The sequence below is a fragment of the Cydia fagiglandana genome, chromosome 4 (assembly GCF_963556715.1).
Source record: "Cydia fagiglandana chromosome 4, ilCydFagi1.1, whole genome shotgun sequence".
Taxonomy (NCBI): domain Eukaryota; kingdom Metazoa; phylum Arthropoda; class Insecta; order Lepidoptera; family Tortricidae; genus Cydia; species Cydia fagiglandana.
Genome location: NC_085935.1, coordinates 19,121,965 through 19,139,789, shown reverse-complemented (window position 1 = coordinate 19,139,789; position 17,825 = coordinate 19,121,965). Strand labels below are relative to the sequence as shown.

Below are 17,825 nucleotides of genomic sequence, written 5' to 3'. Positions count from 1 at the left end.
TTAAGAGAACCCACCAACATTTTTGTCAGATTAAAAAAATATGCTTTCAGGATACCGAGATAAACCTCCCCTATGAAAATCTGACGCGCTCGAGTATTTCAAAAAAACTTTATTTTTTTGCATTTTCAAAAATTCACCGTAACTTATCGTCACGCCGAAATCGTCAGTTTTTTTAAAGGAAGCTTCCTTGGGGCCTACTTAACACCCCTTCCGAAAATCTGACGCGCTCGAGTAAATTTATTTTTTTTGCATTTTTGACTACTTTATATGCCTACCCCCACCACGCAAACCGGCAGATTAGTATACCGTTGTTATCAGAGGCACTCGGGGCATACGTAGTATGAATATCTGACGCGCTCGAGAATGCCCAAGTAACTGTTTTTTTTAACATTTTTGAAAAACCGTACATGCCAAACCCACCGCTAAAATGGTTTTTGCCATACGAGCTTTTCTTTTCGAAATGATTTTATCTTTCGATTTTGATAGGTCTCGACGGCGCCGTTGAATTACGCCATTTAGCTACCTCGCCTCCCTAACTATTTTACCAGCTATTGAAATGTAGAGGATAACATGCAAAGATGCAGAATATGCATATGTACAGTCGCCATCAAATATATCGGAGCTGCCGAGGTGGTCAAAAATATCTGAACACAGTGCGTGTTCAGATATTTGTGAGCACCTTGGCCGCTCCGATATATCTGATGGCGACTGTACATTACATGTATGTAGTAAAAACTACTCTGTGTATTGATATTTTACAACGCACCGTGCTCATATTTTATCATATTTAATATTCAAATTGCCAACCAAGCAAATCTCCCTTTGTTTTATGGATATTGGCCATTCGAGAGCTATTCTTATTGCCAATTTCATAACCTCCATGTCAACTGGCGTCTGCCGCAAGAGGATTAAGCACCGGAGTCATAGCTGAGTCACGGTGAATGAATAGACATAAATTTGTTATGCAAGCGTTGGTCGTGGCGATTTCTGCCGATTTATTCTGTGCGGAGAGCGCCTGGCGCCAGGACTTAAATGCCAGAGGAATAACGATTTCTGTTTACGTATTGTTTCGGTTTCCGTAACCATTGTTATTATCTTTGGATGCTCGTGATTTAATGACCAGAAGTTTAGTGCGAACAGGGTTCGATAACTATTATGGCTGGTCGACGCTTTCAATGTTTACCTATTTACGTCTCCTGCTAGGCCATGAGACTTTAGAGCATGTCTCTCAAAATGCAGGCCATGCGTTCCTATTACGATTTTCGGTAAAAATATTGCCAACAACTCCCTTCCGGGTAATCTAAACAGCTGATCATCGCTCGGTGATATATTGCACTAAAAAAGCTAAATCCTTATGTTTTATTCATCACAACATTGCATAATATAAAGAAATATAAACGATGCACATGATAGGAGCATTTATAGCCCTGATTCAAGTATCGAGTTGCGATTGTCCCTTTATAAAATGTTCAAAGGCCTTATTACCCCACATAAACATTAGTCGTAATGATTAATTCATGCAAAGTACCAGGCATTATAATAACGTCGTAGCGTGCGTCTGATAGACGCAATGCAACCACGATGTGACTAGGGTTGAACGACGTTTGAAATTGTCTTGATATGTCAGGTTTGAGTATCTCTTAGGACTCCGGCCAGAATACTACCTATTTTAAGATTTCTTAGAGTAAGGATGTGGAAATGAATAACTGGAGATAATGTTGGATAATTTAGCTGTTTCTAGCATGACATTTCGAACGAATATTTAGATATCAAAATGATAGCATTTTGTTATGCAAATAATCAGTGACATTTCTTTAACTAGAAAAGATAATACAGGGCGTCCCACGGCGATGCCACATGGAGGGAAAGTACCTTAAATATCATAGATAGCATATTTTGCTGAAAGAAGACTTCATTTTATTTTTAAAACTTAGTTAAATTGCATTCATACTTTTTTAATTTTTTTTGTAAAAAAATGTATGGATAAAAATGATCGCGTCATTGGAGGAAAAGTACCTTAATTATTGTAAATGAACATCTGACTGAAAGAAGACATTATTTCGATTTAAAAAAACAAGTTGAATTGCATTTTAAATAATTTCATGGTTAAACCGGGAATCGAACCCGCTACACGAGAAAAATAAATACCTTGTAGCTTTGTCATACCGATCGAAAGGCTTCAATGTGAGAATTATTTTTTTGGTACAAGGTATTTTTTTTTTCTCGTGTAGCGGGTTCGATTCCCGGTTTAACCATGAAATTATTTAAAATGCAATTCAACTTGTTTTTTTAAATCGAAATAATGTCTTCTTTCAGTAAGATGTTCATTTACAATAATTAACGTACTTTTCCTCCAATGACGCAATAATTTTTTTCCATACATTTTTTAAAAAAGAAAATTAAAAAAGTATGAATGCAATTTAACTAAGTTTTAAAAATAAAATGAAGTCTTCTTTCAGCAAAATATGCTATCTATGATATTTAAGGTACTTTCCCTCCATGTGGCATCGCCGTGGGACGCCCTGTATAATTCAAATAGCGCTCAGCGCTCTGATATTGAAACTTGAAGTTATGGTTGATAATGATATTAATAATAGAAAATGCACACAATGTCCACACAGAGTTATTGTTAACACCTGACTAAGCTTCTCAGTTTAAAGTATTTCAGCAAGTCGGTTTTGTTCACATCAAGGATCTTGCCAGGAATTAACCATTTGCAGATTCCTGATAACCCTAACTGCGACAGAGCCTCCAAATGCCGTTCACGAGCTGATAGAAATTCAAATGTCTGTATAATCACATTTCATCGAATTAATTGCTTACGTATGAATGCCTGGTATCAGATGAAGTCACTACCGAATAATTAGTGTCTAGGCTTCAGTCACTTCTTGACATGACACACCATTAATATAATATCACCATCAGTTTGTTTGCAGTTCTCAATTACACTATTCCTTCTGATTCCTTTATTTAGTTGCCAGGGAGGTTTTGGGATTATACTGAGCAACTTTTATTATGGGACCAACCTCGATATCTCCCTGGCATCGGGAATGCACTTTTTCTTTGGCCACTCTGTATATTTCGTATTAGTTTTAGGCTTTTCGTCTAATTACATAGGGACAATTGAATCAATCCATATTGCTTTGCCAGTATAGGTACTTGGAGTCATAGATAAATGCTACAGGATATGTTTAGAGGAACTATGTCTCACAATGGTAGTGATACCATTTACTAATAGCTGCCAATCATGTCCAATGTCAAGAGTGCCTTTAGCAATGCGCCGGCGGCGCCGGCAGAGCTTGTGCCTTGTGCAACTTTAACTGATTCCGAAAGGACTTAACAACCGGTATCCCGAATAAAGTTACACTTTGGTTTAGAAGGATGAAGAGGTATTGATGTGCCGTCGGAAAACTTCAAAACTTGTGAAAATTTCATATGGAAAACATTCGGAAACTTCTCAAATTTTACTCATCACTCTCTACCTACTACCTACTCTACCATCTCCTTTCCATTTCCAAAATCAAAGTTTCCGCTGCATCCAGTGAAATTTTCCTGAAATTTCCGATAATTTTTCAACATTTTGGAAAATTTTCTAAACCTTGCATGCAAGAGTTGGACGTGCTGGCATAAGTAAGGAGGTTATATGACCTGTTGGAAGTGCTGGCATAAGTAAGGAGGTTATATGACCTTTTAATTGTGCGTAAGAACGAGAATCTTGCGCAATTTTGACATCCATTACAAAAGGACGTAACAACCTTAGTTGTTGACAGGAGAACCAGTCTAAAAGGTCGCAATTATAATTGGCCTGTAAAGGTGGTTATGCCCTTTTGGTTGAGATGGATGTAGATCGTGTGCATGCACCGCAAATGGACCACACGTGCGGTGACGTGCATTTTAGTGCAACGTTGTAGGCTTTTGGGTTATACATTAGGATGTATTGTTTTTGTTAAGCTAACTACGGTAGTTTTTAATTGAAGACCAAATACAAGAAAAGCTTGCGTTGCGTCGCGCTTCGTAATAAATCGTATGAACGATCGATGGACGACGAGGAATCATCTCTGTAACATTTTAAAAATATTGATTTTGTAAAACTATAAAATTTTTGAAAATTAAAAGCCCGTATCATACTGTATATTGTTGCAATACATATTAGAACCACGTGTGTAAAATGTAACAACATGTCGAAGATAATTGACAACTGCTTTGTTCTGGACAGTTAGGTTAGTTATATTGTGGTTAATAATGACAATAATACATAAAGCCACAGCCAAAAATGAATCCTGAATTTGAAAGATTACTTCAACGACCGTTTTAAGGTACCAACATGACATATGAGTATACCTAATGCTAATAGAATAATCATTATATATAATTCAAGTCAGAGTCATCTTATGAATACTAACGTACGAGGTACTCGTAATACATATTATATTATGTAAATTACATTGAATATGTAATCTCTTTCGGCTTCGTTAAAACAAGACATGTTTCAAATGTAAAGAATACCTGCCTTTTGATCAGGGCTATAAACTTAACCTAAATTCGCGAGTGTTCGAGTTGTTTTGAATGTTCTCACCCAGCAAAGCGGCAAGTTTACGTTACAATTTCATGCTACGAAAGGAATTATTTACGCTCTACAGCAAAAAGTTGTATACACTTTTCAACCTTATTTCAACGGCTTTAGGTGGAAAGTTGCGTATATATATGTGCAGCCGTCTGTACGTTTTAAAGTGAGAATTCCCCGCACCTAAGTGTTCAGCGATACCTCAATGAGATCATCGGAATTTGCCGCTTCAGTTGTTTTGTAATTAAATACTTGTTATAAATACTTGTTACTTAAGATTATTGGGGAGGAATGTGAGTTAAATAGGTAGATTAAAGGAGTTTATCGCGATGTTAGGTGAATAGAGAAATCATTCAGCGGGACGGAATTTGTTCACGGCGGCTGCTTTTACGTTACATTACAGTGTCGTTACTTTACAACAAATATGCAAAAAAACCCTTACAAGGCTTTGAAATCTCGTATGATCAAACAAAGCTCCAATTAAAAACACCATAAAATATAGTCGTTATTGTGTTTTGTCTATGTATTATTTTATTTCCTAGTCCTGAAATTTGACATTGCGTTGTAAATAGAGTATTCCAAGAAACTGATACTTACCCAGTTGTATTCATTAAAAAACTTAAGTGTTAGGTTTAAAACTACCAAAAATAACGAGTTAAAATAGTAGTACTTTTGTCCACAGATGACGAGGAAGAACTCGGTATCCTGTCGGAAGGCTCGGAGACATCGGAGGGCGGACGCGCGGACACGGACGACGAGGGCATCGAGCGCGACGCGGACCCTGCGCCGCGCCGCCGGCGGCGACGGCGGTTCATGCTGCGCGACGTCGTCGAGGTATGTGTCTGTAGTCTGTAGATTAATGAGTGTCCGGAGACGGTGGCCGGACACGGACGACGAGGGCATCGAGCGCGACGCGGACCCTGCTCCGCGCCGCCGACGGCGACGGCGGTTCATGCTGCGCGACGTCGTCGAGGTATGTGTCTGTACTGCCGTAGTCTGTAGTAATGAGTGTCCGGGGGGTGAGGGTGGACACGGACGACGAGGGCATCGAGCGCGACGCGGACCCCGCGCCGCGCCGCCGACGGCGACGGTGGTTCATGCTGCGCGACGTCGTCGAAGTATGTGTCTGTAGTCTGTAGATAATGAGTGACCGGACACGGACGACGAGGGCATCGAGCGTGACGCGGACCCTGCGTCGTCGAGGTACCTAATAGGTATGTGTCTGTAGTCTGTAGATAATGAGTGTCCGGAGACGGTGGGTGGACACGCACGACGAGGGCATCGAGCGCGACGCGGATCGCGGAAAAACCAAGTTGATTGATTTTCCAATCCTATTGGAAGTTTAGAGTAACCTTTTTGTTACGTTCGATTCAGAAACTATACTCCCTTTTCTTCCCTTTTCTCCAGAGTAGTATCCATAATTAATATGTATGTCAACAACTAAGCTTTACTATTTGCACCATTAAAATTGCCAGAGCCGGGCCCGGGTACCTATATTATGAGATTACAGCCCGCTCATACGGTTTCGCAACCGACGCCACCTTGCATTCCAGATCGCACGGTCATGAAAAGCTTCATGTGCTTCTATCATGCCCTAATGTACTCGTAATTGTAAGCCCCGTGCCATACATTGTATCACAGAACGGAGCCTTACAATCGTGTCACAGATTGGCGCTGGTCTTGTGGTGTCGGGTTCGCGCGTGATCGGCGAACTTCATTCAGTGCCCATTGAACACGTGAATGTATCGATTGAATGATTATGATCTTAATTGGATTTTGTCAACAGGCTGACAGAAACACAAAGGTTGATTAAGGACAATTAAATCTAACGTGTATGTTATTGGTCGCCTGGTCGGTTAAAGCTTTTTGGATAAGTTTAAAATAGGTAGTTTAAATGATTGAAAGACTTGAACATGCGTTTCGTAGTTAGAATATTTTTTAATAGCTGACCCTTTTATGATTTAGTTAGTCAACGTGGCTTTATTAACTAGAGAGAGAGAGGTGTATAGATTATAGGTAAGATCATGGGAAACACTAGCGCGGACAAACTAGCACGAACAGCCAATTTTTTCAAAATTTCGTAACCACCACTGGATGATGGCTATGATGGTCTAATACTATAGTTTATAAACAGATATTGAATATAAAACCCCATTGAAACTTAAACATATTAAATCCTCTTCTAAACGGATCGACATAAATGTCGAGCGTTTTCTAACTAAAATTACGTGAGTTTTTTTTATACAAACCATTAGAATTTGAATGTAAATAAATTGTTATATCAGTAAATTCGGGACGGACATTAAATTTGTAACAACACATTAAAAGGTGTTTTAAAGAATTCTCATAAATTTGGGTGAGATAGATACGTAATGTGGGAATATCAGCCGCTCTCCATTTTTATACGACTTTCACTTACGAGACGATCCTTATCCGAATATGTAAGAATAAGATGAGCTAAGGCGAGTGCACACTCAATGTTATTATAATAAGTACAACAAAGTCGTTGATATAATACGAATTGAAATACATTCAGGTAATTACGAATCAGTAACAATTTTTCATATCAGCTTGTTTTTTAGGGTTCCGTACCCAAAGGGTAAAACGGGACCCTATTACTAAGACTTCGCTGTCCGTCCGTCCGTCCGTCCGTCCGTCCGTGCGTCCGTCCGTGCGTCCGTCCGTCCGTTCGTCCGTCCGTCCGTCTGTCACCAGGCTGTATCTCACGAACCGTGATAGCTAGACAGTTGAAATTTTCACAGATGATGTATTTCTGTTGCCGCTATAACAACAAATACTAAAAACAGAATAAAATAAAGATTTAAATGGGGCTCCCATACAACAAACGTGATTTTTGACCAAAGTTAAGCAACGTCGGGAGGGGTCAGTACTTGGATGGGTGACAGTGGCGTGCAGTGGAGATAAGACTTAAATCGGGCTCTAGAAGAGTCATTCTTGAAGGAATGTAACGCAAACTATAAAAATCGGCAACTTTTTTTTTGGTCATTTTGTATGGACTGCCTACCCTAGTGCCTACCTTTTTTTGTATGCACTGCACGCCACTGATGGGTGACCGTTTTTTTTTTGCTTCTTTTGTATTTTTTTTTTTGCATTATGGTACGGAACCCTTCGTGCGCGAGTCTGACTCGCACTTGCCCGGTTTTTTTATGTTATTCGTCCAATAACTTTATCTGAACAATCATACAGTGGATCGGAAACAATGAACTCGGCCGCTCTAAATAACTTCCATTTTCCTATCCTACCTAAATCCTGGTTGATAATGATAATGCAGCAACAACCTAAAATAGATTTGATGCTGTTGCCAAAAATGACATTGACTACGAATCCTCATTACATCATAATCTAAAAAAACCAGGATCATTATGCATGTACCAAGTGTACCAACTATTGTAAATGTTAATTTAAAACACACATTTTGTCACAAAATATGTAAAGCAGAGTTTATTCATCACAAGGGAAAAAATAAGAATCAGAAATCAATAATCACGTCAATCACATTTTAAATGCATGTCATGTCGGCCAGGATTACAGCAAGAAGTACAGGTTTATAGTATTATACAAATGAATGAAACCTATAACACCAACTAGGTATATCCTAAACACACAAGCTAAGGTTGCCTCCAGAAACTCGCGAACTAAATTGACAGGTCAATGTGCACAAATGATACCACAGTTTGGCCAGTGCTGTTCGTATCGATATTTTCAAAAAAGTTTGAATTAGAGAATATCGCGAGAATTCACCGCTAGCGGCGCTACTGTTGCGCGGTCAGTTAAAATGTATCTTTAAGTAATTTAAATTATTTTACAAATGTTACTTGGTATTTCGAAAATTGTGCAATTTTATAGTAATAAATACAGGAATATTGGATAAACATTGTAGGTAACTAAATAAATATTTTATTTTATTTGTTAGGAAAACTTACAGCTAGAGTAACAAGTTGTAGGTGATAACATAGAAACAGTGATTTTGGCTCAAAATACAAATAAGGCCGACCCAGAAGGGAAAATAAGATTTAGGTCAGAATTTAAATACTTACAGTTATACCAAAAAAGCCTGCAGCAATTTTAATAGCCCACGCAGTGTAAGTATTATTTTAAACGTCAAAATTCTATGAAATTATGACGTATTAAATAACAGTTGCACTGCGTGGGCTATCAAATTCGCTGCAGACTTTTCTTGGCCTAACTTTAATTATCGATCAATCTCATCTACCGGTCACATTGTATAAAATTAAATCACAAATTTTAGATTTATGGCGACTAGAGATGGGTAGGGGTGAGTAAATACTGAGTATTTACTCGGTATTTACTCAAAGCACCCGATAAATACCCGTATTTACTCATTTAGGTGGGTAAAAACGATTGCTTATAAAATATTCAAAAAGTGAGATTAAAGAACAAAATTGTCTTTTGTTGAAGAGTGCTAACGTGTATTAACAATATCTATAAAATAAAAAGCATAGAGGACGCTTAATTTAGGAAAAAAAGGTAATTATTAGTGAGAGGAAAATTTTGTTAACAATTATGTTTTAAATAAGAAGGTATTTACTTTAAAAATATGAGTACTTAAATTCTACCGATGTTCTAGATAAGTGCATGACAGTGCATGTCGCGCAAAAGTGCGTGTTTACGCGGCACTTACGACCTTTTATTAAGGGTTTTTTAAAGAAAACTCAAAAATGGCTCAACCGATGATGTTCAAAATATTGCTTTTTGTACTCTATTATGCGGCTAATCTCCCGATATGTTTTCATATTTTTTCTGAACTTTGGTTCTAAAGTTATAGAGAGGGAAACATTATTTTGGCCTTTCGAAAGGGTTTTTTTCCAAAAATATTCAATTTATCCAAAAATGTTCTTAGAAACATTCCAGTTATTTTTAAAGACCCATTTAATGATGTGCAAAATGTTGGTGGTTTCTGAGATTTTTTTTTGTGACAATTAGTTACATGTATGGAGTGCCCCTCTTAAAAATACATTTCTTACAATTTTGAGTACGTAATCCAGTAGCGGCTTACAAAATATACCTATATTTCAAATTTATATGCCCCTTTCAGCACTCTAAATAGTTTATACCCACCAATTTGGGTATAAACGAGTAAATACGGGTAAATTGAGTAAATACTGAGTATTTACTCGGTATTTATCCGTGAGTATTTACTCACTACCCATCTCTAATGGCGACAACCGCGAGCTCTTGATATAAACAACTTGCCCCCAAACCTGCATATTAAGAGCCAACAGGAGTGGTCATATCTTGATACAAATGTACTCGACTGTTTCCTCCGTGAGTTTTGATGCTAGAGCAATGATTTGTCGGACCGTTTTGCTTTTTTTTGATATTTTTGTTTTTTAAGGCGCTAGAGCCTTTCAAAAATGGCCAAAATGGCCTCTTTGACTATGCCGCAATGAGAGCCGTAGTATTCAAAACGGATATCAATTAGCCAAAAAAGCAAAACGGTCCGGCACAGATAATTTCATAATCATTTAGATTTCCAAATTTGGTTACGATTGGTTAAGTTTTGGAGGAGGAAAACCTCGATCGAGTCGAGTACAAAACCTCGATTTTTGAGATTTTTAAGGATTATATTATAAGGATTTTTCGCCTTGTCCTTATCGCACTAGTTATAGGAGCCGCTTCCGTTAGCGAGATGTGTATATTTACCTCAAATCAGCTCCTGTTTCGTCTTAACATTGAAAATTGTCAGTTTCACATCCGCACCTCCTGATTTGATTGGTAACGTCACAATCTTACAATCGAATCAACCACTTTTCTAGGGGGAGGCCTATGTTCAGCAGTGGACGTCTTATGGCTGAGATGATGATGATGATGTACCACTTTTCTCGTCACATTCATACAAGTCGAAATCGTTTGTGACCCCTTTATAGTTAATTAGTGGGTAGTAAGTGCATCTTACTTATCGATATCATTTTATCGACATATACCCCTGACTATTTTTTCTTTGCTATTCCTGGTATCATTTTATTTGTCAAACTCATGTCAATTTAGTTCGCGAGTTTCTGGAGGCAACTGTAGGAATAACGTATCACCTGTCTCAAACAAATGACAATCGACGGCGGTTAAAACGCCAGTGTGACCCAAGAATTACTCCAGTCACCACATCTCATTAAGTAAATCAGTTGTATTCAGATTCAGATCATGTGGGGTGTCGTCCCGCCCCGACGATGAGCGCGCTGCCTTACGTTGCGTCACCGATGTGGGCGCTGGGCGATGGCGATGACATCTGCTTTCACTGCATGAGTTGAGATCAGGTGCAAGGGCGAGACGGCGCCCAGACAAATATTATGCGTTTGTTCAGTAAGAAGGAGAATGGGGAACTGTGTGTGTCTGTATTGATCATGATCAGCCGAAAATATAGGAAAAAATACTATTTGATTAGATTAGATCCCACTATGAAATTTGTGTCCTACGCGGTTCCTCACAGGGGTTGAGGGGGAAAACATTTTGTATAGTGGCTGAAAATCATTGTGATCCTAGAAAAGCGATGAAACAAGAAAAAGCAGCGGTCGGCATCAAGCGGAACCTCTTATTTGCGGCCCGCGAGCCTCCCTGGCTATTTTGTATGTAATATTGACAAACGACAATGTCTGATAAAGTCATAAATATTAATAAAGTGCGGCCCGCGTCAACTTCGGTAGCTACTACTAAAAGGGCCAAAGCCCTTGGTTGCTAAAAGTTGCCGACCGCTGGTTTAAAGTAAATAGTCACAAAACATGCGATGCCACAAAAATACAGATATTTTTTGACTGCCGCAGACTGTAGGTATTAACTAATACTCGTGTTGTAAGTTCATTATCAAAATAGCAAAGGCATTCATAAGTGTCCTTGATGCAATGTATTCATGTCGATTTGACCTACATACTTACATGACGGGTTCGATTGTTTTCAAGTTGAGCACGCGCGAATTCCGATGACAATCCCAACAGTTGTGCATTGCCTGTTGTTATATAAGTGATTGTAGTACCTAAGAGGGCCCACTGATTACCAGTTCGCTGATATCGCGAACTGGTAATCTTTGGGCCCCTTAAACATACTGTACTTGTATCAGCAAACTTTTTCTGTAAGGACAAGAATTACCTATTTGAGAAAGGTACATGAACTTTCCTAAATTCTTGTGACAATTTCTCTCGCCTATTGGCACTTTCCTGTAAAAGTGCCGTTAAGACTTACAAACTAATAAATTAAGTTCATTTAAACCTATGTAGAGGTAAATGATTAAACACATATTTATAACTAACGTTTAACTGTTTGTGTGGGAAAGCTGCACCGACTTCGAGCAAGCTTATGGCGTTTTGATGCTCTTGCTAAGTGAATCTCAAGCATAAGTGGACATAATGGGACGATACCGTCCGGTCGTTAGTAAGTTAGTAACTTATCATTATCATTACGGCTGTTTTGATTTATTTCACAATTCCTTGTTTAAAGGGCTTTGTTAGTAAGTTGGAATTAAAAGGAAAGTATAACTCATGTAAACATTTACGATGTTGTGTGAGTTCTTGCTTGAAATCTGAATTGGAGAGTTTTATTAAAATTATAGAATGTGCTGATGAGTGATCTTGAAATGTTTTTGCTGACGACTATTGTTTAATTAGTTGTAGAAGAAATAGTATTTTATTTCTATGCCCCGGGTTAATAATATAAGGAGACTTAAGGCGTGAATCAAATGGATCAAAGCACGCAATAGAACTGAAAGCAAAATATGTACCTAGTAGTGGCAGCCAATGATTATTTATTTATTTAATCATTATTGCACAAAATAAAAAACCTTATAGTACAAAAGGCGGACTTAATGTTGAAAGCATTCTCACATTCTCAAAGAAATTTTCCGGCACAATTTCCTCCACCGTTTTCTTTACCGAAACGCCTTTTACGAGGGACCGCGGGCGAAGTGGGTCACCAGGGCGTCTCATCAATAATATAGCAGTTTTAGTTTTTCTTCATCCTCGACAGGAACATGAAATGTGTTTGCGCGTAACACGCACCAACCATTCATCACAACTACGGTACAAATAAGAAACTGTAATAAATTAATATGCAAAGACTATTCCTGCTCCGCTTAATGAAATAGGTGTATCTTTCTGGGAATGTCTGTCGGTTCGGTCTTTTCACGTACGGACGCAACAATTTCACGCAGTGAAATATAAATTACAATTAAGCCTAGTTACGGGCCCCGTCCCAGTAAATTACACATTGATTTGCGACACCTCGCTCTGTAAGATTTCATTCCGATCGGCCGACAAACGCGTCGGCCACGCTTGCTGATAAAATATCTCCTTAACTTTGGTTCAAATAATTCAAAAGCGGCAAGCCATAAGTCACTGTTTATTCTAGATTTATAGATAGCGGGCAGAGGCACGGTAATGACCAGTTGTGGGTGTCGATGTCGGCGCTTGCCGGTCCACATCCGACTTGCGAAAGTGATCGTGTTGCCCCCGTCTCCCCTTTGCCTTGACACGCTGAATCATAAATGCTTTGTTGTTATTTGGTTAGCGTCAATTAGGGCTGGATCGCCTTTGTGAACATTGAACACAATTGTTGAGCAACAGCTTATTCATTTTGAAGGAATAATTTCCGTTTATTAACTGCCATTTGAACTTTGATCTGTGAACTACACAATCTTAGTAAGAGTTTTATTTCTTCTGGTGTAAACGAAAACCTATTCGTGAGTTGAGTAAATGACGATCGGAAAAGAGCTAGGATGAAAACGACACTTTGTTAAATCTTAAAAGGAAATCTATTGCCCTATTCCCCATCTCTAAATAATAATAAATGACCGTTAATAAAATAATACGGTTACGAAATCAACAATTAACACAAATCGAACGGTTAAACCGTGACCAATTTACTTAACGTTTCGCGTTAACCATTTACGGTGCGCTGTGACAATTACATGCATCACATTCCAAATAGGGCATTATGAATTTTCAGATCATGCTCTTAAATGTCATAATACTTATTGTGAAATGGCGATAATGTGCCTTAGTTCACAATGTGTTGCGTCGACAATTGATTACAGCGAATTGGAAGTTGGATGTTTGGTGGTTGACGGTTTGGTTGCAGCACCTTGCAGAAGCGTGGGTTAGTTGAGCAGTTGCGACAGGCAACCACTGTTCAACTTGCTAAATGAGGAACGGGAGATCTGGAGGGGCATTCCAAAAAAGTGCAGAGTACGTGCCACTATTTTTTCAACACAACAGATACCTACGTAGCGAACCCCTGCGGTCATATCATTTAAAATACCAGAGACTACCCAGAGAAATCTTTGCCGTACCATTTTCCCAAGGTTAACAGAATTACTTTTATCATTTTCCTCTTCGTTTCTATTAATTTGTTTTTCCTATATTCCACCAAGTTTATCTTTGTAATTCTGTTCTGGTAACAGCGATTGAATCTGAGCCGAATATCGCTTACGTCACAGTGATCTGTTATCCCAAATGACATGCTGACATGTGGTTTGGAAAATACGCGAAAGAAAATATCGCGCGTCATCGGTTTTTTTATTACAAAATAAAAATGGTACTGTTTTGTTTCAATGTTTCATTTTAATTGGAAATAAATCATAGGAATGACGAGAAATATCAACCTTTTAGGAGAGAGAAACATATTACAGCGTTTATTTCATAAAGATATTGAGTTCATTTATACCGGAAACCGAAATTTCAAAACTCGCAAGTTGCACCACTGGTCCTTTTGCAGCTTCGGTTACACCTCCCGGGTTTGTGTCACACCACACTTTGACATTTACCCATTTTGGTAAAGCCGCGGAGCAAATCCGGCCAAACGAGAAATTGGACTAGCTCAAATAATTATTAATTACCGATTTCTTTACCTGCACCTTCTTAGTGTTACGACAACACATTATAAGTTATAACATACTTGCTTCGTAACCCATATCGTTTCTTAAATCTAATTACGAACGGCCTCGAAACTCTCTTTAATTCGCTCTATAATTTATTCAAGCACTCTCTTTATTGTTATTTTACGATACGTTTAGCAATTGTCGAGCAATTTGATCGTAATGTACAAAATGCGTGGTGGAATGATATGCAGCGGGCAATATGGTAATCAGACATGCAAATGTATTGACACTCTTATATCCCTTTGCTGTTCCTTTTGTAATTTGAACCGTAATACCAAGCAATAAAGTTGGGATTGAAAAGAAAAGATACGATGATATGCGAGTTTGTTGAAGTTGTTAGAAATGGCAAGTCGGGCGGCTAATGAAAATTGAAAGGATAAGTTATCTGGAGCGGTTCTGTATTAAGCGTAATGCAATCTGTGTCTTTTATTAGTTGGTGCATTGATGAGGATTGGAATGCGTATCGAAAGGCTTGGAGATAATGATTTTCAATCAACATACGATTTGTTACGGCTTTTAACATAATTTCATTGCAAGTTCATTTGTATGCGAACGATCTTACTGTATCCGCTACCAACGCATTATATACTGCGTAACAAAATTCTGACAATGATTTAATTAATATCTGGGAGACCGAGCTTTGCTCGAAAAACATATAAAAACTCAAAAATGTGCGTTTTCCCAGAGATGACACCTAGCTAGATCGATTTTTCGCCCCTGTGCCCTCTCTCTTGCTACAAGCCTACGATATATACCTACGTATTCTTATTGGTCGCTGAACCACCAAATACACGGGAACACCAATATCCTAACCCTCTATTATTGTTCCCTTCAGCGTTGCGTATGGCATTGCGGCGGCGGGCACCGGTCGCGCGACACGGCCGCCGCGCACTACCGCGCCGTGTGCCGCGCGCTGGTCGCGGAGGCCACGATATATACCTACTCTTATTCTTATTGGTCGATGAACCACCAAATACACGGGAACAACAATATCCTAACCCTCTATTATTGTTCCCTTCAGCGTTGCGTATGGCACTGCGGCGGCGGGCACCGGTCGCGCGACACGGCCGCCGCGCACTACCGCGCCGTGTGCCGCGCGCTGGTCGCCGAGGCGCTGGAGCTGGGCACCTTCCTGGCGAGGGTGCGCGTCGGCGGCGCCAGGGACCTCGGCGCCGCCGAGGAGTCCGTCACGCATCTGGACACGCTCCAGTTCTCTGATTGGGTGAGTTGAGAAAAACGCTTCATAAGTCAGACTAGCATAACATAAGGTCTCTAGAATCCAGAAAAATATTGAGAAGCGAGGGAGAGGAAAAATAACTGCATTGACTAAAACCACTATACCTGCAAAACTTGAATTCTAAGAAAACAATCTCAATCTTCAAAGTTTGAAGCCAGCAGCGTGGGAGATTTAACATGTTTCATAGATAAAGATTTATTAAGTAGAAGACAGGGAACTCAAAAGACGTGCAAATGCTGAAATGTATTTTAGAAAAAGTTCTTCTTGTGTAAGAATTTGATAAAACCTGCTTTTCTGTCTAAATATTCATTTTAAAGTGATGAGATCACTTTACGCCCGCTAAATGAGAAAGCCTAATGAAGGGAATACCAGAAGTCGTCAACCGGCATGCGCTGCGTGCCGCTGTAGGTGTCCTATGCAATATTCATGGCTCTCCTGGAAGTTTCACGTGCCATGCCATTGATTATTTATTTCCCTCGTTGACTGCAAGCAATAGTAGATTGTTAACCAAGGGTGGAAAGTGATCCACTTCACCCGAGATATTTTGGCGCTCGAACGAAGAGACTCTACTTTTCATTTCGACTATGAGGAAAGTCAAACACAAGAAATGTATGTTGATTATTGGTAATATTATCATTACATTACATTCATTTGATTCATTCATTCAGTTTCACTTTTTTAAGGCGCGTATACATTAAGGCTGTTTCAGATACATCCCAATTTAAGATCGGATTGTCTATGGTTTTCGATTTTTTTCGATCAAAATGTAAACGGCGCAAATTTCAGTCATGCGGAAGCTACAATGAGAGCTTTTAACTGAATAATATGCTATAGTTCGAAGTAAAATTTTTAAAAATATTACTTTCCACCCTATGGTGGGCAATTAAATTTTCCACCCGGTTATCAGCCTATGAAAGGTGAACTTTCCGAACAGGAGAGATGAATAATAAATTGTAGCCGTGATCTACTCGTAGAGTAAAATGCATGGAAATGATCAGGAAAACTACCAAATAATAAGTAAGTAGGTAGGTATTATCAGTACCTATGCCAATAATGTTGACTGATAATTAATCTCGAGATCAGTTTTTAAACGCTTCACACCTTACTTAATTCAATACCTAACCGGCGACAGGGACGCATCAAAACGTAGAAGTCTCAACGATGATGACTAACGATAGGTAAATAAGTAGAAACGAGATGGTACGATTAAAGTCCATATTATCCCAGATATATTACATAGATCTACAATATTTGAGAATAAATATTTGCATTCTTCCTTCTTTTGTTTATGTAGGTCGAGATAACGCGAAAGCAATAAGAATAATTCGTACTTAATTATGTTTTTTTTTATTGTATGATCTGGAAATAGACTAACATATCAACTTTCCGATTGTAGTCGAACCGAAGGATTTGGAGAGCCCTTCAAGTATGTAGACCATAATAACAAAACTGATGCGATGTTCAATACTTATTGTTTACATTTATAGCTTTGAGCCCCTCACTTAGGTAGATTATATATTATTTCATTTACGGAATGAAAAATAATGCATGCTATGAGATGTCACTATTCTTTATACTTAGATAAATAAAGTTGTTCGTCAGACAGCTTTAATACCTTATGAAAAGGGCAAAAACTGTAATTGGCACATGCTTATACCAAAAATGATGTCTATAATACGCAACAGGAGCTTTGTGAAATGATTTCAGAGTTAATTTTGGACGACCAGCTTTAATTTTGTTCCATATCGGTGTTTATTCCATTCCTTTTAATTTGTGTTCCTGCCGCTTTTCTCTTAGCAAAGCGTCGCGTCGAAAACTGATTGCTATTGTTATTTTCCAGGCGCGGTTTTGGATGCAAGTTATCGGAGAGTTGAGAATGGGTGTTAAGTTAAAGAAAGTCAGTTACTCGCGGACCCCCATCGAGTACGAGTTGACCCCGTACGAGATACTCATGGACGACATCAGATCCAGGAGATATACTTTAAGAAAGGTTGACGGCGCGATACCACCGAGGTAAGTTTGGCTATTTTATCTTTTTAGGGTTCCGTACCCAAAGGGTAAAACGGGACCCTATTACTAAGACTTCGCTGTCCGTCCGTCCGTCCGTCCGTCCATCCGTCCGT

At 38.9% G+C, this 17,825-nt stretch overlaps 1 protein-coding gene across 3 annotated transcripts in view; it reads left to right on the top strand.

Annotated features, from left to right (window-relative positions):
- Positions 1-17,825, top strand: part of LOC134663987 (protein spire) — a 241,292-nt gene that overhangs the window by 149,939 nt on the left and 73,528 nt on the right. For all 3 annotated transcript variants that reach the window (XM_063520545.1, XM_063520544.1, XM_063520543.1), the window contains exons 4-6: positions 5,247-5,398; positions 15,487-15,687; positions 17,543-17,715. In XM_063520545.1, coding sequence (XP_063376615.1) covers positions 5,247-5,398; positions 15,487-15,687; positions 17,543-17,715 — 526 coding nt within the window. The remainder of the gene's footprint in view (positions 1-5,246; positions 5,399-15,486; positions 15,688-17,542; positions 17,716-17,825) is intronic.